The 26,742-nt window shown below is 42.2% G+C and overlaps 1 protein-coding gene across 1 annotated transcript in view; it reads left to right on the top strand.

Annotated features, from left to right (window-relative positions):
- Nucleotides 1-26,742, top strand: part of LOC146863207 (uncharacterized) — a 170,914-nt gene that overhangs the window by 13,828 nt on the left and 130,344 nt on the right. Inside the window, exons 3-4 of the mRNA XM_085642648.1 lie at nt 10,871-11,014; nt 16,968-17,063. Of these exons, the coding sequence (XP_085498774.1) occupies nt 10,871-11,014; nt 16,968-17,063 (240 nt within the window). The remainder of the gene's footprint in view (nt 1-10,870; nt 11,015-16,967; nt 17,064-26,742) is intronic.

Genomic DNA, 26,742 nt, shown 5'->3' with positions numbered 1-26,742 from the left:
GAAGACGCGCGCCCTTCTGACGCACAGTCCTCTTTCTATTTGAAACGAGAGACCGGTACCGCACATGCGCGGCGGCCATTTTGCCCGAGCCACATTACTCTTGGGCTTCACCGAACGCTAGAGCAGCGTTTTTTGTGCTCTTCAACCCCATAATTAACTTGTTTCTGCTCCCAGTGATTCCAGCACTGACAGACTGTGTGGGGCTGTATAATCACATAGGCTCTGCCTTGAGTGGATCTAGCAAGCCCTCCCTCCACATCATAATTATATTTTTGCCACAAAAAAGTTGTGCTTTGGCTTGCCTGGGGTCTCTCCACTCCCCCTGAATCATAATTATCTGGAGCCTAGTCTGTGTGGGTTCAGCCCTCGTTCTCGTTACAGGCAATCCTCCTGGGGGTTAGATTACCACACTTTCGTGTGTTACCATGGCTGAATACTTCTACGAGGAAGAATATTATGATGAGGAACCCTCTGGGTCCATGGAGCAGGACCTCATTGAGGCACTGGACATGGTGTGCAGCACTCCGTGAATAGAACACTGGTGAAGGTCATATAGCCACTGAAGAGCCAATAATGTAATTATGCCCAGCAGCAAGGCTGGCTCCCCAGCTCAAGTATTCATCCCAAAGCCAGTGGGAAAGGGTCCAAGATCCCTCACGCAGCGGACTTCGCAAAGCTGGCCAAGGCAGTGTCTAATGACCATGGTTATGTCAACCGCAATAAGGAAGCAACTATCACTGAGTTACCTCAGGTGGACGATGATGATACCTCCTAGGACCATGAGTCTGGCCAGGAGGAGGAACCTAGACCCTCCAAAAAATCGAGGAAGGAGCGTCATGCAGAGTCACCTTCCCAATCTAAGCCCCTTACTTTTGAGCCAGCGGAGATAGTGCACCCCAATTCTACCGACTAGCTTCCACCTCAAGAAGTGGCCGAATACGTTCAATCTTACCTTCTGCAGGCTTTTGATAAAGACGTGAGGGCACGGCTAAGATCAGAGTGTCCAAGGCCTGACCTGGTAGATAAAGTGGCGAAGACGCCGGAGGCGGACCGTTCCATGCTTACATACCTTAAGAAGTACTCCAAGGACCCTAAAAATTTCATAGACCGGGCATGGAGATCATGCCAGGACAAGCTTTTTGATATGACAGGACCCCTCACCAAGATACTAGAGTTAGGCTTTCGAGCCAAAGAGTCCGCAATAGCTATTTGACCCAGAGGAATTGATTGGATGGGCGCAGGAGGCTGTCTATCAGCTGGGTAATGCGAACTGCGCAATGTCCAGTGTGCGTCGTCTCGCCATACTACTAAAACTCAACCCCAAACTGGCAGAACTCTCCTCCTTTGAATCGGGTCCCCTAGCCCAGGGCCTGCTCTTCGGCCAGCCCTTTCTCAAGGAACTCACAAAGTTTGCCACCACCTTTAGTGGGTTGGATAAGGCTCGGGCCCCCTCAAACGGGCTTTCCGCCCGGTTTTCGGCAGGGCCGGACGATACCGTGGGCGGTCGTTCAACTGTGGTTACAACCAAGGCGCCCCACGTGGTCAGTACCAACAGCAACGAGGAGGATACCAAGACTCCAATTACAATACTAACTCCTCCTTCTACCCGATACGACGGGCCAAAAACAGATTATGGAAGGGCAGATACGGAGGAAATCAGGGCGGTCAACAGGATGCCGGAAATTCAGGTGAGACTGATTCTGAGTACGAAAGTAACGTTAGGGGACAGGATACAGTTTTTTCTGCATAGTCAGCACACGATCTTGCAGGATGCATGGATCTTCAAAACAGTGCAGGGGTACATGCTAGAGCTTTACAACTCCCCTAGTCAAGGTTTCCCCCCAGATGTATTTTTCCCAACAAGATCAGGACTTTATATCCGGAGACATAGACTCTCTCCTAAGGAAAGGAGCCATAGTGGCCACAGACCCTCACCTCCAAGGCTTTATCAGCAGCATCTTCCTAGTCGAGAAGAAGGGGGGTGGATCCGGGCTAGTCTTAAATCTAAAGGACTTCAATGGATGGGTAGTATATCGGCATTTCAAGATCGAAGCCTTCCATCTTCTGCGCGACCTCCTTCAGGAGGGGGACTGGATGGTCCGTCTGGACCTGAAAGATGCGCATCTGTCTGTTCCAATCTATGCACCACATCAATGGTTTTTACAGTTCCTTTGGCAGGGAGTCTGTTACAAATACAAAGTCCTTCCCTTCGGCCTCTCATCAGCACCTTGGTGCTTCATGAAACTCCTTTGTCCAGTAGTATAATCATTGAGAGCACGGGGAGTTAGTCTGATCATATACTTGGACGACATCATCATCATGGCTCGTTTTCCTCAATTGGTGATGTCCCACCTCAAATGGGTGATCAACCTGTTGCAGAGCCTAGAATTTATTGTGAATCCTTAGAAATCGGTTTTAATTCCCGGTCAATCAATCAAGTTTTTGGGTTTTCTGATCGACTCACAAAGATGTCAGTTCCTCCTGCCAGCTCAGATCAGGTCCATCAAGAGAGAGTTGAGGTTGATTTTGCGCAAGCAGAGTGTTTCATTGAGGATGGTAGCCCTGATTGTCGAGCTGTTAGCCTCCTCAATTCAGGCGATCTTCTCGGGTCACCTTCACTACCGGGTGCTCCAATGGCTCATGATTCGGCATCGGGTACTCAGAACAGATTCCTCTCTCCAAGGAGGCGGGGCTGGAGATGTTGTGGTGGTTGGACCACATGGAGGCCTGGAACGGCCGAGCCCTCTTCCGATCTACCCTGGATGTAGTGATAGAATCCGATGCCAGCCGGTGGGGTTGGGGAGCCCGCTGCGGACAGATTTTGACGGGCAGCTGCTGGTTACAGGTGGAACTTTCATTGCATATCAATTGCATGGAGTTCCTGGCAGGCGGCCTTTCACCCCGAAAGATGGACTGTTGTATCCTGCTTCACATGGACAACTTGTCTGCAGTGCGATATGTGAACAAGCTAGGGGGGACAACGTCCCGTATTCTGGTGGAGATTGCCAAAGATTTTTCGCACTTTTGCCTTCAAAACAGAATTTTGGTGGTAGTGGAGTATCTTCCGGGTTGTAACTACATGGTAGCTAACTGGCAATCCTGGCACCAGCGGGATTTCAGCGACTGGAGACTCCATCCCTGTGTTTTCCAGTTGCTGAACAATCTTTAGGGCCCCTGCCAGATAGATCTGCTTGTGTCATGCCTCAACAGGCAACTCCCAGCCTTTTACAGCTGGCGTCCGGATCCGAAAGGCTCTGGCCACGGATGCATTTGTGCAGGACTGGCCCACATCTCTGTGCTATGCCTTCCCTCCGTTCATGATGATTCCCAGAGTTCTGGCTCAAACCAGACGTCATCAATCAGAGTTGATACTGATCAATCCACTCTGGAGAGCGCAGGCATGGTTCCCAGTACTTCTGGAAATGCTTTGTGTGGTACAGATCTTTCTTCCACAGCGATGGAACCTGTTGCCGGACCCTCTAAAAGCCCCTCATCCTTTGATAGAATCAGGGCAACTCCCTCGAGTAGACTGGCGGGTTTCAGGGACAGATGGAAGATCCCTGGCCTTTCAAGAGACGCTGACAGGTTTATTAGCGAAGCATGGTCAGCTAACACCCACAAGCGATATTCATCAGCTTGGAAACGGTGTTGTAGTGGGTGCTCTCAACGGGAAGTGGATCCCATTAAAGCACATGTCTCTTTAATTGTGATCTTTCTAGTTTCCATCGCAGCTTTGGGCCTAGCCTATAGAACTGTAAATAACTTCCAGTTGGCCATCTCAGCAGGTCACGTGTCAGTGAATGGCAAACCGGTAGGAGAGCATCCTCTGGTATGCAAACTGCTCAGGGGAAACCGGACGGTCAAACCCCCTTGTCCCAAGTATTCAGAGTTATGGGATGTGTCTTCCATCCTGAGGTTCTTGGAAGCCTGTCCTTCCAATGAATATCTGTCAAGAAAACAGCTATCTGCTAAATTGACCATGCTACTCTGCCTGGTATCATGCAAGAGGGTCTCAGATGTCCGCGCTTTGGATCTAGCAGGATGTAGGTTTTCCCCAGAGGGTGTGACCTTTGCAATCACAAAGTGGACTAAGTGTAATACCTCTTCGGTATTTTACCCATCTTTCCCTAACAATCCTAAGCTGTGTGTGGTACAGTGTTTAAAAGATTATGAGGTGAGTACTGCTGAGTTTCGGGCAGACATGAAGGGTCAATTGTTAATTGCGCTATAAAAACCCTTTCGCCCAGTGATCCCAGCCACCTTGTATAGATGGGTGCGATGGCTCATGAGCGAAGCGGGCATTGATTTGTCAAAATTTGGAGCCCATTCAGCTCGTGGGGCTATGGCCTCTATGACATTATGAATGCCGCTGATTGGTCAACTGAGGCCACGTTTAAATCCTTCTATTATAAGCCTATCGTGGATGTAGCATTAGTAGTGGTGGCTAAGCTTTATACAAGCCTAATCGGAGCCTCCGGTCCTGACATAGAATTAAAAATTTGCAAACATTTGTGACAAGAATTTTCAATTCTATTAAGGGCATGGAGGCGAGGATTATCCCACCCAAATGACATGGATGGTGCATTGTAATTGCATTATATGTTGCTTAAGTATTTTCATACTGTATACATGTTCTGATGTTTTCCCTTCCCTTTCTGATGTATTGCTGAGATATCAGAGTGCGAACGGTATTACGGTTTTACCCTTTACGTTTCAGGTGCTGATAACAAGTAGAGCATGATGGTCTACATTGATGGAGGGTCCTTGCGTTTCATGGAGGTTAATGTGACTCGTTGGTTCAGGAACCAAGTCTGGAATATGGAGCCCTGTTGGGCTGCTAGTTGTCTCTTCAAGAGGAGGTTCTTCTACGTTAAGGATGGTTATTCAGGATCAAGTTGTGGTTTGTGGACTTAATTGTTTAAAGATTGCCAAAGAAAAAGGACATTGTCACCTTGCTTGAAGATTATATAGGGGACACTCTCTATGGTTGGTCATGTGACCCATAATGTATTCATGGGTTTTGTAGTATTTTGGTTACTTTATTTTTATTGGCTGCTGAGAAAATATCAGTAAAGAAATGAGAAGCATAATCCTCACCTTTGTGTCATTAATAGAATTGAAAATTCTTGCCATGAATGCTTGCAAATTTTTAATTCTCCTCCACAATACATTGACTACGTCGACTACATTACAAAAGTATTTACAAACAAGAATTAGTCATACACCTAAATACATCAATTATACACCTAAATGGTTCAGTCTATAAATGAGTTCCATTGAGTTGGGTGACATCTGTTATTCAGTGCCAAGATACCCTTGGGTGAATGTGCACTTTCCAAACACATGTTATGTTGTGTTATGTTATGTTATGGTATGTTATGCTATGGCATAAACTCGAGTAGCATGTATGTAAGTATGAAGTACTTGCATAGTGCAAATCTAGCCGGAAGGCAACAAATAATTTTACTGGGTCAAAGGCAAAGATATAATCAACGTGTGACTGGAGGGATAGCTGGTTTCTAACAGGGAAAGAGGACAGTTACTGCATTGACATGTAGTGGTCTTTAAACCTACAGACTTCAGCTCTTTCCTAAATTGGAGTGTGATTAGTAGGCCTGTGCGTAGTTCGTGGAGTTTTGCTACGCGGAACTTCGCGAAGTTACAAAAAATGTCTGCGAAGTTCCGTGAGTGGCAGAGTGCAGTGCGAACTGCAGTTTGTGCTGGTATTCCTGCAGCTCGGCTAGAAATTCTACCCGAGCGGCAGCTCATACTCGCGAACTTACCGTTCGCGATCGTAAACTTACCGTTCACAATCGCGAGTGGGGAAAAAACCCAGCTGCACATTGCGAAGCGGAGTTTTCTGCACTCCGCGAGCTCGGCGGAGTGCGGAGTGCAGAAAACTCCGCAAACTCCGCGAACGGAGAGAGGTTCACTGCCCAGGCCTAGTGATTAGAGCAATCCAGATGGCTATGAAAGTGTAATTCTAGATCCTCTGTGCATAGGTGGAGAAGGCCTTTTGCCTTGCTTCTCTGTTTTGCAGACCTTTGCTTCCATTGCAATGGTGTTATAGTTGCGGGTTTGCTGAGATGCACCAGAGTTGGTCAGCATGTCAGCCAGGACAGGCTGCGCTGCTGGTCATGATGGCTTTGTAGATGATGCAGCTGGGTTTGAAGATGGTGCTAGCTGGCAAAGGGGATCCATTGTGGTAATATCATATAGATATACGATGTTTTCATCGTTTTTTAAGCACTAGATGAATCATATGTTGATACTGAGGTATAGGTTAAGAAGGGCCAGTTCAGAGTCTGGGAGTCTATGAAGCAGGGCATTGTTTTCATCTGATGCTATATTATAAGGGTTTAAACAGAAGTTCTGAAGTTGCTTTCAGGAGGAATTGTATCACTTTCTACAGCATAAAAAGCTGATACAACACCATCCTGGTTTTCTTGACAAACTGTTCCCTGAAAGTGAGAGCTGGTTCTAGGTGGATCCAACTAACTTGGCATTAAGCAAAGGTTGGGGCTCTAATCTGTCTAATGTCACATTGTTGAGCCAGGTTTGAATTAGCTGTAGCTGCTGTTCTTGGTGAATAGCAGGAATTCCATTTGGTGAGGTTACATTCCAGGTAGGATGTGGGCAGGATACCAAGATACAAGTTGTGTTCGGGCATTGGATGTCTGGAGCAGAAGAGTGCTGCAAAGTCACCCTGTGCCCTGGGCATCCTTCATTTTATTTTGCTGATTGGTACTGGTGGTAACTGACTCTGAATGTCCCTGGACCCTGCCTAACCAGGCCCAGGGCCAGTGTTGTGCTGAAAGAATACAGTGAAAACACCCACATACACTAGGGTACACTATGGGTTGAGGTACCCCTATGATTGGCATGACCTCCCCTATAAGTCCCTACCACATAATAGGGCAAGGTATCAACACTAACTTTAAGTCCCTGGTATATAATAAGGCATGGCAGTTTGAAGACCAGCAGCCCTTTCTGCATGTGCATGTGTGCACTGCTGAGGTCTGAGGCCAGTTTAAAACCAGTCCTGGGTTTGCAGGACTGTATTTTAACATGTAAATTGTATGCAAACTCGACTTTGGTGTTGGTGGCACTTAAACATTAATATACTACACTAGTTTGGTATATTAGGTACCCCAGGGTCTCCCCAGGGTGTCCCAGTGGTGAAAGGGGTAGGTACTGATAAGTAGGACCCTTATAAAATAGATTTTATATGCCTTGGGTTTATTGAAATTGCACATTTCACTTCCCACATTGTAGTAAAGTGCTTCCCAAAATCGACTTTTGTTCTAGGAGCGCTGTGGAGTGAGGCTCTGCAATATTTTGACATATTCAGAACTCTTAAAGTCTCCCCTGTGTGTTCCAGGGGTGGGGAGTCCGGTAGATATAGGCAGGGTTCTTAGAAAAGATCTTGAATGTATCCAAAAATGTAAAGACAAGAAGTTATAAGACGTTCTTGTCTGTAAGCTAAAATTCGGCATTCCAGTGATCTGTCCTGATTGGTCATAGTTAAGTGGATTAGCCAGGCTTCTTTGATGAGGTGATAAGTGGTCCCTGAGCTGAAAGAGCCATTCTGTGAGGGGAGGGTTCTGTTATATAGGAATGCCAGAGCAAGAGGAAGGGGTTGTAAACAATGATCTTCAAAAGAAGGAGGGAACAGGCATTAGAAACTAGTTTCATTTACACGCTTACCCTCTAAACCCAGCCAGATGGAGGCTTAAGGAAGGAATGTGCAGATGCCAGGGGGAGGAAGACTATGGAGATGAGCCATCCTGGAGGTAGGTTTAGCCAGCTCTTGCCTTTCTGCTGAGACTTCAGCCAAATTGAATTTTGGAGAAATTGTGCTTTCTGGGAGACCATTGTGCCACACTTTGGAGGAAATGGTCATGTTCTGGGGTGCTGCCCTGCACCTCATTGGACAGGAGTGCCCTCTTGTGTGACCCCAGAGAACGGTGAATAAGTATCAGGGGGGGGGGGGGGGCAGTGCCTCTCAGATCAGCTTCTTGAAATAAGAGAAAGAAAAAGGCTCCATGCTGAGACGTTTGATTTGCACCAACCAGGGTCTGCACTCAAAAAGGACAAAAAAAGTGGACTCTCTGCAAGCTACAGGTTAACAGAGCTCACCTGGACCATCACCACAAAGAATATCCAGCTTGGAGTACTACCAGTGGATTTGTAAGGGGTTTTTTTTTACAAGTGGATTGAGGGAACTGAAGTCCCAAACTTTCAAGGAACATCTTGGAGCTTCCAGACCATTGGAGTGATTTTGGACACTTTGAGACCCTCTGAGGAACTTCAGGAAGAAATTCCGGAGGTTTGGAGAACTTTGGAGCAACTTTGAAAAAAGCTCAATAAGTGGACCAGCCAAGTTAGCGACCCTCAACCGCAAGTCGGCCTGCCCTCCAGGTTCGCACCGCTGAAAAACTCCGGTGGTCCGACATCCAGAGTATGACCAGGAGCTGGCTGAAACCCAAGCCGGCGATCCCTCACAGAACCCAGCCTGGTGAAGAGCATCGAGGGACCCTTGCGAGAAAAAGCTCCATAAAAGTTTCTAAGTCCAAACGTAGAAACGGTGATCAGGACCTACCACAAAAGTCAAGTCTCCCACCTTCAATCACGAGCCAGCCTGGATCTCTGGTTCATCCCGCTGGAAAGCTGCGGAGATCAGACTTCCATAGGTTTCACTGGGAGCTAATCGCAAGGCAAGTTGGCGAACCCTCACTGAATCCGGACTGGCTGAGAACTTTAATAGATCCAGGAAAGAAAAGCTCCAGAAATGTTTTTAAGTCAGAAGGTAAAAACTTTGACCAAGACTTACTGCGAGGGGTAGCCGTGCAGGACTCCATCGTGGGCGGCCTGAAACTTTGACTGTGTCCCAGTCTGGCGTGACCAGATGTCCCAAAAGGCACGATAGGTTTCTATGTGTTGTATAGTGCTAAATCTTTAAAAATTCATAGCTCCGGTTCCCTAGCTTGGATTTCTTTTTCATTTTATTGTCATTTTAAACATAAAAATATTTCCTATTTTTAGAAATTAGTGTTGGATTTTTATTGTGTGTTTTTTCTTAATTATTTACTGAATTGGTGTTTTTTAATTCTTTACATAACTGTCTCAGAAGTTAAGCCTGGCAGCTCGCAGCTAAGCTACCAAGGGTTGAGCATGGGAATCATTTTCTGAGACCTATTCTGAGCTCTTGACTGTGTTAGTGTCCTTATTGACAGTGGTAGATGCATATTCACCACTACTAATAATACACTTTCCAACAAGGAGACTTTTGGGGGCGTGGCTCGGACACCGACAGGAATGGTCGCTCGTCCGTGAACTCCGAGGCGGCGGGGGATGCTGTGAGCCTTGTTCGGCGGACAGAGCTTCTGGGGCGGTTCGGAAAGGAACTGCTGCGAAGATGAAGCTAGCAGGACTGTTTTTTTTAGCTCTATAAGGTCCTTGCGTTAAGTGGAAGAGCTTATTTCCGCAGGACTCGCGTCCGCCATTTTGTTTTTACTGCAAGGTCGTTTTCTCCTCAGAAAAACGCAGCATGTCTTTATTATTATGAGACATTAATGTTTTGCTGTCTTTCTGGATGTTTTACTGGAGGACTGCTCTGATATTCATTACTTGTATGCCTCCTGAATTGTTTTGAGGTATTTCTATTATTCTCTGGCACCTCTGGCTTTTACCTGGTGTTTTCATATAAGGTAAAAATTGTGTTAAAGCGCTCCTCACCGGACTTTCTCTTGTCTGCTATTTTGTGATACTTATGTATGGGGAGAACAAAACCTACTCACAGTTCTAACACAACTTCCTCTACATCTGTGGTTGATTTCAATCCTTTCAGCATTCTCCAAGATAACATGGCAGAGTCAGAACAAGAGGTAATAACAAGTCCACCCGTAACAAATATTTTGTTACCTACCTCCAAAGTTACATCTAAGTTGCCTGGCACGTCGACGTTTTCATCTGTGAAAAGAGTCAATAAAGACCCGCCTTCACCAACAATATCTTCACCCCCAATTTGGAACTAATGGAACTAATTTTTGAGGAAATTCGGTCTCTTAAGCCATACATGGAAGAGACTAACATTCGTCTTCAACAGCTGGACAATAAATGGTTGCACATGGAGAGTAGGGTTGTTCAATTAGAGAATAAAGTGAAATATTGTCATTCTGTAGCGGTTCGGGTTCCCTCTATGTAGTCTCAGATCTCACATCTTCAAAAGCAGGTTAAAAACCTTGAAAATCGCACCAGACGCAATAATTTACGCATTTATGGTTTAATAGATGGACTTGAAGGCACTAATCCTCTCTCCTTTTTTCAATCCTTTCTTCCAAAACTTTTGGGTATTCTGGAATCCCCACTATTGAACATTCAGCTGCCTCATCGTTTGGGTCATGTTCCACAATCAACGGCCTCATTGAGTAAACCTAGAGGATTAATACTGTATTTTTTAGAATACACAGACTTGTTGAAAATTTTACAAGCAGTTAAAGTCAAAGGTAGGATCTCCTTGCAAGGCTCTACTCTTTTCTTTTCACAAGATTTTGCCAAAGCAACAGCGGATAGACTAAAGCCATTTTTGGATATGAGACCAGCGCTACGGAATATTAATGCCAGATTTGGTCTTATTCATCCTTGCCTTTTTAAGGTTACATGTAAACCCAAGATTACGTCCTTTGAGGATCCTTGTCTTCTTCAATGATTTTTGGACACTTGCAGACTGGAGGATATGGAAGTTACTAGATCCACTGTTTAATTTTTTTATTATCTCTCAGTAATCTATTATATTGTCCTGGTTATATGTTTTTTACATTGTTTCTGTTGATTTTTGTGTAACTCGTTTTCTTTCTCTTTTCATCAGGTACAATCTTTTTCATCACCATACATGCAACTCCCCGCCCGTCTTATGGTATACCATCTTCCTCCCGTACCCGTTCCAAGAGCTCCGGTCGATTTACCGATTCCTTTTGTGGCTCCACAACACTCGAATTTTGGGTGTTTTTTGGTATGTCATTTTTTGCATCTTATATATAGTTCGTGTATTTTTCTTCCTTCTCTACTCTATCCCTTCTGTTTTTCCCCATTTTTATTTTTCTCCGATGGTATTTATCAATTTCTCATCTTTCTCTTTTCATTCCTTTACCGCCTCTTTTGTTTTTCGATTCTATTTTTGCCTACCAATCTGTTACTCTCTTCTCTTCTTTCTCTTTCTTTATATATTTAATCTTTACTTCATTTGCAATCTACTTTGTTATAGTATTACACTTTCAAGGTTATTTTTTATCATATTCGTATTGTTTGCGCAGAGCACCAGTTACTATTACTTATTTTAATACTTTTGAAGTATCATTGCATTGTAGATGGCTTTAAGAATCATTTCATGGAATGTTAAATAATACAATAATACAGCATTTTCTAGAGCGCGAACAGTTACCTCACAAGGAGGTGTCCCGGCGATTTTATGTCATAAACGTCTTAACATACAAACTCTTGCCCAAGATGTTGACTGTGATGGCAGATGGGTCTCAGTTTCTTAAATTTCTGTTACTATTGATCAACCTGTATGCAACTACAAATCCAGATAAATCCTTTTGGCCCAGAGTAATATCTAAATTGATTACCTATACTGATGATCCAAAACTAGATTCATATCGTCACACATGCATTCTCAATTTAAAGCGACTCTATCCCAACGATCTCTTGTTGATGCATGGAGACTATGCAATCCAATGCTTCAAGAGTTCACTTTCTTTTCCCCTGCCCATTTTTCTCAGTATAGGATAGATTATATTTTTATTTCCCATGCTCTTACTCAGCGAATTATCAACTCGGATATAAGATCCATACTGATTTCTGATCACGCACTGGTAACTCTGGACTTGGAACTCCTTCCACCTTTTCAGGAAACTCGACGGTGAAGGTTTAATAACTCTCTTCTTTCAGATTTGCAGTTTGCACGCACCTTTGAACAATTTGCTCATACTTTCTTTAAAGTAAATTAATCTCCTGAACTACCTCCTCAGGTGGTTTGGGATACTTTCAAAGCTGCCTCTTGAGACTTTATTATTAAATGTGTTTCTCAGAAATGGAAATCAGCTGCCAATAAGTTAAATACACTTAACTCGAATATCAAACAACTAGAACATTCCTTTTACAATTCCCACTCCAAACACATTTTAAATGATCTAATGAATGCTAAATTTGAATTTAATAAGCTCTTAACAGAAAATGCCAACTCTTATTTAGTCAAATCCAGTGCGTAATATTATGAGGGTCAAAATAGAGAGGGGAAACGTCTTGCCAATTATCTGAAAATTAAGAGAGAACGCACTAAAATTGATTCCATTCTGACTTCCCCTAATCAGAATTTACATAAAAATGAGGATATGCTTTTGGAATTTACAAAGTTTTATCAGAACCTTTATTCCCCACAGTCCCATTCTGGTGCCTAAGCGCCTTGTCATTATTTATCATTCATTCCTTCACCTACATACCCTGACATTGATTTTTCAATATTAGAAAAAGACATTCAAATACAGGATATTTCTAATGCTTTTCAATTTAGTAAACACGGCAAGGCTCCGGGACCAGATGGTTTTACTATTAAATTCTACTCGTATTTCTCTTCATTTCTGATACCTAAGCCACACCAACTTTATCTTTATTTCATATCCTCTGAGGCATCAGGTGGCTCTTTTCAAGAGGCACTGATATGATATTCTTCCCAAGGATAATAAAGACCATAGACTGTGTAAGAATTATCACCCAATTTCTTTAATTAATTTAGATTATAAAATGTTTGCAAACATTTTAGCTCCCTGTCTGAATAAACTATTACCCCAATTAATTGGGAGAGAATAGTGTGGGTTTATTAAGGGTAGGCATCTTTCAGATAATATTTGTTTATTTTTCAATGTTATCAGCAAGTCCAAATCTTATAATTCTTATTTGGCAGCGGTTTCTTTAGATGCAGAAAAAGCGTTTGATAGAGTTAACTGGTCTTTTATTTTTGCTACACTTTCCTGGTTTGGGTTTGATCCTCAATTTATTAAATATGTCTCTTTGTTAAACTCTTCTCCCAAGTCCTCTATTTTAGTTAATGGTCTGATATCTCCATTTTTTCCTCTTCATAGAGGCATATGACAAGGTTGTCCACTCTCTCCCTTATTATTTATACACGCCTTAGAACCCTTTTTAATAAAGATTCGCTCTAGTCCACAAATTACATGTTTCTCTTATGGAACTACTCAGCTTAAACTTTCTGTTTATGCTGATGATAGCCTGTTATTTATTTCTCATCCAGAGACATCTTTACCAGCGTTTTTATTAGAAGTTGATAAGTTTGCATCTGTCTCAGGTTATAAATTAAATGCAGATAAATGTGGAATCCTTCCATTAAATAATTTATGCTTCCATGCTGATTTTACTGCTTCTCCTTTTTATTGGAATCCAGATAAAATTAAATATCTTGGTATGTGGTTCTCGGACACTGTTAAGAATTCTATCGCTCTAAACTTGAAGTCCTTATATATAGTCTTATTTGAACTTACATCTCGTTGGAAACCCTTATTTTTATCTTGGTGGGGTCGCCTTGATGCTATCAAAATGATGGTTGTTCCTATTATATGATTCTATATTTCAAATATACCTGTTAATATTTCCCAATCTCACTACTAAAAGGTATATTCAATGTTATCTAAATGTTTATGGACTGGCAAGAAATCTAGGATGTCTCTTTGTAAACTTAAAAGACCAAACCATATGGGGGAGTCAATTTTCCGGACTTCTATAAATATCATTTAGCCTTTTGTCTTAAATAATGTTCTTTTTTGCTACAAGACAATGATTCTGTGCTCTCCCCCTTATGGACAGATCTGGAGAACTCCTTGTTAAATCCCTTTTCCCTGATGGAGTGTTTATCTTTAACTTCTAGACCTACATCCTTGTCTCTTCTGATTTTCAGGAATACATGCAAGATACTTTACCCCGTCTTTATTTCTTATAAAACCCCCAGGGATGAATTCTTAAACTCATCAATTTGGTACCACGCTTCAATTAAAATAAACAATAGAATAGTTTTTTGGATGGATTGATATTCTAAAGTTTTGAAGTGGGTTCTTCAGTCAGTCACAATGGTACTTGTCTTCCCTTTTCGGTAGTATAGTCACTCTTCTCCATCCAAGACTCGTATAAGGACAAATAAAGATTGCTTGTCTCTGCAACACAAACAGCTTATCACAAATTCTCTCCTGAACAGATATCATCTCCCCAACCTTCTCCTATTTACAAGTTGCTAGATGCATTACCATCCACATCTCAAGTATATAAACATTTAACACTTATCCCTGAAGAAAGAGATAAAACAGAGGTAGAACATCTTTGGGAACTTGACTTGCAAACCAATATAATGGGTCGTCTACTACTAAATAGAATGGAAGATTGGGTAGCTGACAATGGGATCCTTGGGGATGTACAATATGGGTTGAGGAAAGGCAGAGGGACGGTGGACCAATGTCTGAACTTGGCCCTTTTAGCAGCAATGTATACACAGGCCAAGTAGGAGAACCTTTATTTGGCATTTATGGATCTCTCATCCGATTTTGATTGTGTCAACCATAGCAAATGGGGGTGGAGGCACCAATAATCTGCTTTATTCTACAGTTATATGCAGGTGCTACTGCAAAGGTCCGCTGTAGTAGGCATGGTGAATGTACTAGACCTTTTAACATTACAAATGGTGTAAGACAGGGCTGTGTGCTTGCGCCATTCCTGTTTACACTGTATACCAATAAATTAAACGACCACCTGGTAGATAAGGTAATTGAGACTCCGAAAGCTAGTGCTAGTGCTACCCCATTACCCATTTTGCTCTATGCAGATGATGCGGTCCTTTAGCCCTACAAAACTGTATCACTAATTGTGTCTTTTATGAAAACCTTGATCTACATGTCAATAGAATGAAGTCCTTTATAATATGTGTTGGGAAAAGTAAAAAGAAAGGTACTTATGCCATTGAAGATAACAACGTTGACATTGTAGACAATTTTTCATAAGTGGGTATTGTCCTTGACTCAAACTTAAATTGGAATACAATGGTGAACTCAGGCACTACTCAGATGAACAAAAGTTTATCCGCAATCTTTAGGTTTGCGACGAATCTGTGTAATAAATCAATACCAGAGATCGTTAAAATCTATCGAGCAAAAACCGTCTCAATGTCAACGTACGGGCGGCAATATGGGGTATGGTTAATGTCGATAACCTCCAAAAAATAGAGGATGGGTTTGCAAAGAGGTTATTGTCTGTACCAAAGGCCTGCACAAATGCGATTACTCATAAAGAACTAGGCCTACCCTACATTACGGATACAATCAAACTGGCCCCTTTGTTGCTCTGGTTGTCAATATGGAAACAGAAGGTGGTACAAATAAATCAATGTATCCTATATGACATTATGAAATTGGATCATGGATCTAAAATTTCTTGGCTACACAACATAAAGAGCACTCTTGAATCATTGGGGCCAGGGGTCTTTTATGCTGAACCTGTACAGTGTGAAACCTTCTCGATGGCGAAGTTAACAAAAAGAATTCTAGAAAAATGCGCACATGAAAGATGGCTTAAAAATAAAGATAAACCCACAGTAATTGCATACAATATTAGACCGTCCTTGAGGCATGGCCCATCGTCATATCTTTCCTTTGTGGGTAATAACAGCCATCGCTATATTCTAACAAGATTCCGCTCAGGTTATCTAACACTTATGTTGGGCTATCCTGCAAATGTGTTCTCTTTGACTCAATTGGTACGTTGCCCATGTTATCTTTGTTCAAAACAATCAATTGTACATATATTATTTTTCTGTCGTTTTTATGAAAAGGAGAGAAAAAGATTTATTATTCCACTCTTGCAGAAATTTTGCTTGCGTAAGTACACCCTCGCATTGACTGTTATGTTAGAACTGGAAACACCATATGTATGTTTTGCGGTGGCCTCATTTTTATGTGCAGCCTTAAAAACCTGCACTTTAGTGAATATATGATTACATTTTAAATTACGTATAACAAATCCAGGGAAATTAGCTCCCATGGTGATATAACATAAATTAATTATTAAATGAATCATGCTGCTAACAGGTTTTTATGGAAATGTTTTTAAGAATATATGTCTTTGATGTCAATTTATTGAAATGTTTGCTGTTTTGTGTGTGTACTTTTTATGCATTTGATTTTAAATGTGAAATAAAGTGTTGTTTGTTTGACTGGTAAACCACTTTCCCCACTTCTTTTTGGAAAAGGATTTGGACCAAAATAAGAAAGTCTTCTGGAGCGGCTAATACAACTCAAACCTTGTTTTTTGTCTAAAATCGACTTTTGGTCACACCTGTTAAATTACATAAATTGGATTCTACCGTCCCTTTCAATTGTTGGTCTTGTTCTCAGCCTTCGGAAGATCTTAAACACATGGGGGCTTATTTACAAGCCCCTTGCGCCACCCGTTCGTCACTTTTCCCATGTTAAAAATGACCCAAAAGTGGCGCAAGAGGCTTGTAAATAAGCCCAATGTTGTTTGAATGTCCCCTTATATATGATTTCTGGCTGAAGGTTTGGCAACAGATAAACTCTATTTTTAATACACAAATCCCTTTTAATTTTATTAACCATTTCCTGGGCAGTACCTCCGACTACTGGTCATCTCAATCCAAAGATTTTTATATAGTATATTTACTTCTTGCAGTCACCTTTCAACAAATTACTAAATCTTGGAAGGATACGTCTCAAGTATGTATGAAAATAGATTTATTGCAGTTACTTAAAACTATTTGCAGTGTTACTTACATCAATGAAATTGAAAACAAAAACATGATTGATTAAAATTCTTCACAGTGCATTTAACATTAACAAAGAAGAGTATCACCTAGGATTATAACCAATTTCAATTTGATGTATCATTTTTAGGATTTGCCTTAATCAAAACAGCAGCAGGTCTATTTTCTAGGAGATGGCTTGATGCAGTTCAAGACTCCTTCCGTATTGCCAGGAGCTTCTTCTTCAGTAAGTCTGGTGCACAGCTCATCCATGTATCTCCCAAATCTAGCCAAGTCTGTCGGTAAGGTGCAAGAAAATAGAACCAATGCTGCTTCTTTCACTGTCCGAACTCCTTTGCATAGCCACATTGGCTTTAGAAGCTTCTGATGACACTGTAACAGGCCAGGGCGGCAGCGCATCAGCTGTAGCAGGGATTCTGTTTTAAAATTGCAAATTCTACAGTTGATTTTCAGATCGAGGGATTTCCACCCGGGATTAAGTTCTTTGATTGGGAGGGGCACTACTCTGGCCACAGAAAGTTTTTTAGGGCCTTCCTCCCCAATGCTTGACTAAGGTAAGGTTGAGTTTTATGCTCCATGTATGTTGTGACCAGCCCAGGTTGACCTCCTCCCATTTCATAATGTGCTAAGTCAGTTTTACGTGACAATTGATATGGCATGAACACATGACCCAACACCTACATGACCTCCACTGGCTCCCCGTCGAGAAGAGAGAAACCTTCAAACTGCTCACCCATGCCTACAAATCACTCCACAACATCGGACCCAAATACCTCAACGAGAGAGTCTCCTTCCACGTACCCAAGAGGAAGCTTCGTTCCGCAGACCTCGCCCTCGCAGAAACCCCTCGCATACGCAGAACCAGAGCAGGCAGAAGAGCTTTCTCTTACGTCGCAGCCAAAGCCTGGAATGAGCTCCCTGTCAACATCAGACCCTCCCCCAACCTCCACACCTTTAGGAGGAACCTCAAGACCTGGCTCTTCGACTTATCCGGAGCTGCAACCCCGCCGTCCCCCAGCGCCTTGAGACCCTCACGGGTGAGTAGCGCGCTTTATAATTCCCTGAATGATTGATTGATTGATAGCATTGTTTGTTGATTGCATTTTTGATGGCCGGGTAGTTTATGTCCTCTTGACCCCAGTTCTGTATTGCCAGGTCCAGTGTTTCCACTGCTTTCTGCATGAGTTGCCATGGGTTGATTGTCCCTCCATAGATCGGTTTTAGCATGTTCTTCAAGCTTCCAGCAGGGGCTTTACGTACTTGGTAGTAGTATTTTGCCTGCATACCCAGGCATTCTTTGTTTTGTTCCACCAGACCAAACTCCAGGGGGACCTAGCTATTACAAGTGTATTTTGGTAGCTTGAATATGCGTTTATACGCCTGGCATTGTGCTTTTTCTAGCAAAATGTCCATTTTACCTGGAAATGCCTGCTGTGCGTACCCCGCAATTGTTCTTATTTTAGATTGTAGTACCTTTCTAATTTAGACTGTCGTTGGACTTTGCATTTTCTCATGTAATTTGCACAGAGCGTAAATTGTCTACTGTACATTGGAGTTCATTTTATGTGAATGTAGAGTCGCTTTACCTGAGTCGCTTAGCCAGCACCCAAGGTAATTATAGGATTTCTAAGCAGAAATGATATCTTCACCCAAAAGTAGTGCTTTATTTGCGCAGCTCCCAAAGATCATTACTTTGGTCTTATGAGAGTTTGTTGTTAATTCATTTATCTCGTTGTAACTATTTAAGGCATTTAGACCCCTTTGTAGACCAATTTTAGTATGGTCCGTCACCACTAGGTCATCTGCGTACTGTAATACTTGAAATTTGTTAGCTCCGATTTTAGGGATGTTAGCATTATGAAGCATCTTGCCCAGATCTGCTGTATATCAGTTAAAAAGTGTAGGGGCAAGTACGCATCGTTGTTTTAGGCCTTGGTTTGTGAAGCACGTTTTTGTTGTAGTGTTGTCTACTAGCTTGACTTTAATCCAAGTATTACTATACAGCGAGATAATGGCATTGAGGAGACCTGCTGGAAATTGCCAGTTACGCAATTTGGTTCAAAGCTTGCGTTGAGGCACCCCATCGAAAGCTGCAGAGTAGTCTACAAAGCAGGCAGACTGTTTTTTTTTATTTTTGGCATTTGCTTGATGGCTTAGGTACGATATGGCCACAATGTTATAAATTGTTAAGCAGCCTTTGCGAAACCCTGTTCGAAGGAGGGGAGGATTTCATTCTCTTCGATCCATCTGCTCAATTCTGTCAGTAGGGTGCTTGCGTAGGCTTTCCCTTCAATGTCCAGGAGGACAATTAGTCTATAGTTTTTTGTTTCCATGTTGTCTCCTTTGTTAAATATAGGTTGTAGAAATGATCTAAGCAATGAATCTGGCACCTTGGCTTGTAGTCGGCATTCAATGAAGAGGTTGGATAGAACTCTACCCCAGTATGCCCAGTCTTCTCTAAACATTGCTCCCGGTAGACCATCAGGGCCGGGTGCCCCGTCTTTTCTTATCTTTTTTATTATTTTTTCAACGGCTGAGCTGTCTTGATCTTTACCCCCGGCTTTAGATGTAGGCACCACTTCGTTGATTGCACTCTCCGTAGGGCATTCCTCTATACTTCCAGGATAAATGCAATCTTCCTTTTCTATATAGATTGTGGAAACATGTCTCAGCCATGCATCATGTTTCACTACAGACCTAGGTCTTTAGAAGGTATACTGGTCAAACACAATATGGTTCAAAACCCTTTCAATTAGGTTATTCCTTGCTCCCCATATTTTCAAATTTTGGGGTAGTAACCACAAGATTCGCCACCTTCAATTTCAATAAATACACACTTTACTTGAAGCAGTCTCCCCAATGAGCCTCCTGGTGTAAAGACTCGTATAAAATACACCAGATGTTTCTCTAATCAGTCGATTAATAGAAGAAACGTGAAAACAAAAATGTGAAAAGAGACGTGATGGCACCTCACGTGCGCAACACCAATTGAGCCTGCTGACTGGTACTCATCAGCTATGCCCACTTTTATCATCATCGGTAACCATCACGCTCAAAAAGAAGAGTAAAGAAAGTGTCCACACTGTAAACCCAAAAGAAATTGTTGAAGGTAAGTGGTGCGACTAAATAGTGAAGATTAAAAAATGAAAGGGATGCACCCTCTATAGGTTCCAACTTTATTCTTCCTTAGAAGTGCACCCAATCCAAAGCTTAAAAAGGTTGCTAAATATGCATACCATTAGCATGTGCCAACATGTTTCATCGCCAAGTTTATTTGTGGCGATTTCATCAGGGCAACTACAGTCGCTAGGCACACGTCAAGGACACTTCTTAGAGTTTCATCAGGGGACCTTGTGGAGCCATGGTCTCTCGTACCGGCTCATTCATGGAGGTCACCCAAAGGCTCCTAGTGTGAGTCCTCGTGATGAGAAAGCATTCAGCCGTAATGCCAATCACCCAAAGCCTCACGGAGCTCTTCCTCTCGGCCGGTCAGCCATGCATCAGCCTGGACAGAATTGAGCAGGTCCTCTTTGTCGTTTTCCAAACGAGCTATATATTGCCAAAGTTGTTGGTGTTTATGGGCTTTGTTACCTCTTGGATCTTGATCCATTCTTACTCTGTTTGAGCATCCATAGCAGATGTTTGCGCTTGTTATAGAGCCCTTTGCACTTGTCCCGTGTTCTTTGCGTGCCGACAATCCTGTGCGCTCTTTTTGCCTTTTTTAGATTACATGTTATGTCACTCAGTTTTGTGTTACCCTGCCCAGTTTGTGTTGTGGATTTCAATTTTGGTTGGAAATTTGATTTCTTGTTATGACTGAGAGTTGTTTTCAAGGCGGAGGTCCACACTACCCAGTTTTCCATGCTGGAATCAATGCCAGGATGATTGCCTCTGCCTTCTTGTTCATCTTTCCATGAATTTAATATGGTGACCTTATGCTAATTCCATTTTATCCTTCTGACTAGTGAATGTTCCTTAATGCCTGTCGAGTGAGCTACAGTGGAGACTTATTCCCTTTGTTTAATAGTAATACTCAATTCAACCTGGAGATTTGCATGATCACTAGTATCATGTGTTTTCATTTCAAACTGAGCTATTTTATGATTAAGTTGACTGCACAGAACGATATAGTCGATTGTTGTGCAATCTTGAATGTAGCCGTTCCTGGTCGATTTGGATCTGTACTTTTTAGTAGTTCCCCGGTTGACTTGAGGACATAATTTTGTAGGAAGGTATTAAACATTCTTTCAGAGCTAGTTAAATGCATCCTGGCGTTCGACTTCATTCCCAGGTGGTGAGGATTAAAGTCGCCGGCAATCACTTTGGCTGGTAGCAAGTGAGTGTATAAAATTTCTTGTATGGAAGTAATAATAGATTTTGTAGCCTCCAATTTTGACTGACCATGTATGTTTAAATATATTATTATGAGCATTAAGGCGCTGCCTTCCCTATCCCCTTTTCCCTCCACTACAAGTGCCTGTAACATTTCTGACTCCGTTTTTATTTTCCTTGCTGTATATTGTTTTGCATGTTTTACGTAAATCGAGGTCCCACCCGATGGTCTGCCATCCTGGTTGCATTTAGTTGCTGGTTTATGAAATCCATCATAGCCTTCCAGATGTACAGGCTCTGTATCACAAGTTTCTTGTAGGCATAGAATGTCGCCTTCCTGTAGTTTATTTATTGCTGTTACTTGTTTATGAGCTTTGTGTATGCCCGCAACATTCCAGGAGAGTATTTTAAGACTGGATTTATTGTTTTGATTGGGGCGTAGAGTACTGGTCTTTGGCGCTATTGACAGATTTGTGATAGGCTGCTCTTGTGGGACCACTGACACATCAGGAATAATGAGTGAGACTCTGTGTCTCACTACTTGTCCTGCTGTGTTGATCCGTCCTTGTGATTTTTTGAAGTGCATCATCTTTTACTATTCTATTTGTGATCGTGTCCTCCTGTGTTTTTACCGTTATACTTAAGTTTTTATAATTCTGATCTAGTTGTATTTTCGTAGTACCTCTCAATATGCCATGCGAATGTTCCTTCTCTTTCTTTGTGTGTTTAGCAATGTTTGATTATTCGAGTAAAATTAGCGGATACTTTTCTTGCTCTGGTTCAATTATTGCTATCTCCCAATTTTTTAAGATTTCCTTTTCCCTGAGCACCGCTTATGAGATATGATGATTTACCCAAGTCACTACATTATCTTCCTGGGGGGTATCTTCGGCTCTTGGTTCAAACACTGACCATGTCTAGACTTGTTATGTTGGACAGTGATGGTATGTGTTGAAGGAGCCTTAATAAATGTCCCCTGTTTAGTGTGTCATGTCTACCCTTTGATTTATAGAGTGGTTGAAAAATGCTTTTGCATGTGTTGCTTATGTAGGTGGGATTGGATGTGTTACCAGTCACAATCTGTAGATGTTTTATTCCTTCACGGGGTGACTCTCTAGGAAGATTGGATATGTTACCAGACACGGGCTGTAGATATGTTATTCCTACATAGGGTGTCTCTTTAGAAAGATCACAAACAGTTTTATCCAGGCAGGTTTCTGTTGTAGCTTGTTGACCTTTCTTTACTGCCTCCCCCTGCGCAATGTGCTCTACTTCTCGGGTAGCTAATAAGATTGTGGTGTTTACTGTGGCAGGACCCTCTCCTAAAGATTTATTTTGTTTTTGAAACTTAGTAAAGATCGGGTATGGCTTTTTGTTCAATTGCCTATCCTGATTTTGAGCCGATTTTATTTTTGGCTCTGTCGAGGCATACGTTGACTGCCCCCAAACTTCTTCTAATTTGTGTAGTCTTTTGAGACTTCTGTTGTTTTCTTAGTCTTTTCTTTATACGTCGTGACAGTTTGACCCGCAAAATTTGGGTTAAGTCTTCCTGCTTACCCTCCTTGTCCGGCTTTTCACTATTGACTATCAATTGACTATTTGTTACTAAGTCTGTGTTTGGTTTGTACTGCACTCTCTTGGATCCTTTTTCATAACAATTTTATTGGACATAACAAGTATTGTATTACAACCAACATTAGTTACTTTTATTTTTAGATCCTCAATTAAGGTGGTCAGGACTTCCGGTATTGTTGCTAATTTGTCAATTGTTGGGCAACAAGCACACTCCATGTTTAATGTAGTTACGTAAGCTTGTGTCTGTGTCATTAAAATATTCAAATTGGCAAATTTTTTATCAATCCCTGATATTGCTTTTGCCATAATATTACAACAAAAAGGGGGGGGAGTTAGGGTCCGAGGGAAAATTTAAAGACTAAGACAGACTCAATCCCCCATACATTAACTACTACAACAAGGAATCTGTCAGTCTGAAGAATGGGCACAGTCGCCAAAAGGATAGGAATAAGCAAAGAGTTTGAAAGAGGAGCCTCAGAGTGCTGTAGGATTTATTAGGATTTCCATCAAAAACCAGTGATTGGTGAATATCATCATCTGGATATCCACACCTTCACACTGAAATATATCGCCAAGAGTGCCTCAGACAACTGTCGGATAGGAGATTCTACAAACCTCTCCAACAAGATCCCACCAAGAGGATTCAGAAAACTATCACTGAAGTAGTAGATGAAGCATCATCTAATGGATGGATCACTTCACAGGAAGCATCATTTCTCAATACCCCTCATCCTGTGATGCCTTACTTTTACACTCTTCCTAAAGTTCACAAAACCCAACGGCCCCCACCAGGGAGACCTATCATATCAGGACAAGGGTCACTACTAGAACCTCTATCCACCTTTGTTGATCACTTTTTGAGACCTCTAGTCAAGGAGATGCCAACTTACCTGCAGGACACGAAAGATATTCTGCGTCTACTGCCCACAGTTGATTTCGTTCCTGATAAAGATATTCTAGTATCATTTGATGTAGAATCATTATACACCTCTATCCCTCAGGACGAGACCCTTGAAACCATCTTCTCCATCCTGAACAATACACACCTGGATACCATTACTCCCGTTCATTTCATCATGACCCTTGCACACTTGGCTATGAAAGAAAAAATTTTCCAATTTGAAGACACCATATACCTGCAGGTCTCCGGGACCAGCATGGGGAGTATTTTTGCTCCAAGCTTAGCCAACCTCTATGTGCATTCATTCGAACAAACACATGTACTCAATGATGACAACCCCTTCAGTGACTCAATCCGACTATGGAAGCGCTATATTGACGACATCCTGGTAATCTGGCGTGGTGATTTGCCGTCAGTTTCACCTTTCTTAGACTGGTTGAACACTAGAAACAACTTCCTGAGGTTCACAGTGGAAGCTCATAAAGAGAGATTAGCCTTTCTAGATCTCTCCATCTTCAGCACTCCAACAGGCCTTGAAAGTGAACTGTACAAGAAACCAATGTCTCGTAACTCTCTCCTGAGATATGATAGTCAACATCCGAAATCATTGAGAGACAACCTTCCCTACGGACAGTTTTTGCGTGTAAGGCGCAACTGTTCCACATCTGACAAATATCAGGTGCATGCAAAGAATCTCACAAAACAACTTATTGTTAAACAATACCCGAGATCTCTGATCAAGAAAGCGTTTAAACGAGCTTCTAACAACAACAGAGAAGCATTAATCGAGCCACCTATTGTAAAACCACCACTAGAGCGGCTCACCTTCGTCCATACCTTCAGCACTCTTACTAATGGCATTCAGAAGAGTGTGAAAAAGCATTGGCGCCTCTTGAACTCATGCAAAGAGAAAATACCACTACCTTTGTTCTCTCTCAAACGAGGAAGTAACCTTAGAGACAAATTGGTCCATACACGACCCCGTGAAGAAAGACCACGTTCCATTGGCACCTTATGGGACCTACCTGCAGTACAAGGACACCACCCATGCGGTACGTGTTCAATATGCCCACAGACTAGCCATTCCACAACACTAGACATAGGCATGAATACACCATGGGAACAAAGAACTTTTACCAACTGCAACAGTGACAATCTAATCTATATGATAGAATGCCCCTGCAAACTTCGGTACATAGGGATGACTACCCGCAAAGTCAGACTGCGAATGCTAGAACACAAAAGCACTTTTCGCTGTAACAAGACTAACACGAGACTTACACGCCACTTCAATGAAGTAAAGCACCAAGCCAACGATTTTTGGTGGACAGTCTTAGAGAAACCCTTCATCCCATCACATGTAAGTGATACATCTCGCTTTTTGTTTTTAAAAGAACAACGCTGGGTGTTTAAAATTGGTACTTTTCAAAAAGGATTGAACGATGACATCCCGTGGATCTCATTATAAATCTCCACTGGTCAATTTTCATCCCGAGATAGCGACTAAGTTTTCATACTATCTCCCCTTTTTAAATAAGTACACTGTACATATAAAGCCTAACCGCTTACTTTATGCTAGCGATCTATATTCTTGGGCTAAATAGATATATGTCGACTGTGTAACCCCATGGTATGGTGATTAGCAATAACCTCATTTAGGTTTATGACTTGAGCTATTCGCTAGAACAATTTAACCAGTACATCCACCATATGGCAGTATGTCCGAGTCAGGCTGACTGATAAAGTTTCATCACGGCGTATGTACACATATACAGAACTACACCGTCCGGACACACTGACGCCATCCTGTAGTCATTCTTGAAGTCCCGCGTGACATCAGGCTTTCCATGGCCCTATCAGAGGCCATTACACACCAAACACTGAAACTCATTGGTTCCGTGTTGACGAATCAGGTTGCCGCTTAACTAAAGCATACGCTTTTAACACCACTCACCTGTGATGCCGGTTACCTCCCAAACGGCTCAGATTCTACATTGAGGTACCGACGGAGAGGTAAGCGGTTTCTCGATTGTCAAAACTTTAAAACTTTAAAACTTTTTAACATACCTGGCGTAATTATGCACTGCGAGCTCCACCTATGTCGGAACATTTGCGCGACTGCAGAGTTTGTAAACTTGGGTGTTGTCTTGTTCTTTTGAGTGAAGTCACTTCAGCGTTCGAAGCAGAGCTTGTAAAGGACATTCAGAGGAATGTCTCACATTTTTATACCTTGAACCTCGAATTCCAGGGTTCACTGTTTGTTCATCTTCCCCGCATTTTATTCAATTTTGTAGGGCGGGGCCTCCTTCATACCTGAGTCGTTACCGGGTGAGGTGAGGCTCACTTCTCGTGCTGATCAGGTAAGCACTTGAGATTAAGGCACAGCGTTCCAAGCGAGAGTTTGTTTCATGTTTTCACTCACTTTGTTGCCTTTGGTTGTCTTTCGTATTTCCGCAGATGTTCATATACACACTGACAGTACGAAGAAGCTATACACCATAAGAAGGTTGTATTTTTTAACATTGTTTCACAATCTATAATTTTTTCACTTTTGCAGCAGTAGCGATAATATAATGAAGGTCCTGACGAAAGCCATTTGACCCTCCGGGCAAGCAGGCTGAAACATGTCGACCCTATTGTCAAACAGCCTATTTGTTAGAAGCTGTTTCTGCACCATTTTTAGATAAGGATCGGCAGGAATATTTCTTAATAAACTACCTTTCTTTTTCCTCCTTATCCTTTTTTAGTATTTCACCTTACTGCACTGCACCACTTATATATCATTTTGGTATATATCACACATCTCGCCTTAACTAGCGGCTTGGCTGTCTTCTTTCCTTCCCCCTCCCCGGGCCTCGAATATGTGCTCCGGTCATTAACAAACCACGAATGAAACTCCAAGATGGAGTGAATCACAGTGGTGGGAAGGTGTGGATATCCAGATGATGATATTCACCAATCACTGGTTTTTGATGGAAATCCTAATAAATCCTACAGCACTCTGAGGCTCCTCTTTCAAACTCTTTGCTTATTCCTATCCTTTTGGCGACTGTGCCCATTCTTCAGACTGACAGATTCCTTGTTGTAGTAGTTTGCC

This window comes from Triturus cristatus, chromosome 2_2, assembly GCF_964204655.1.
Source record: "Triturus cristatus chromosome 2_2, aTriCri1.1, whole genome shotgun sequence".
Taxonomy (NCBI): domain Eukaryota; kingdom Metazoa; phylum Chordata; class Amphibia; order Caudata; family Salamandridae; genus Triturus; species Triturus cristatus.
Note: the sequence above shows the minus strand (reverse complement) of the source record. Positions and strands in the feature narration are given on the sequence as shown.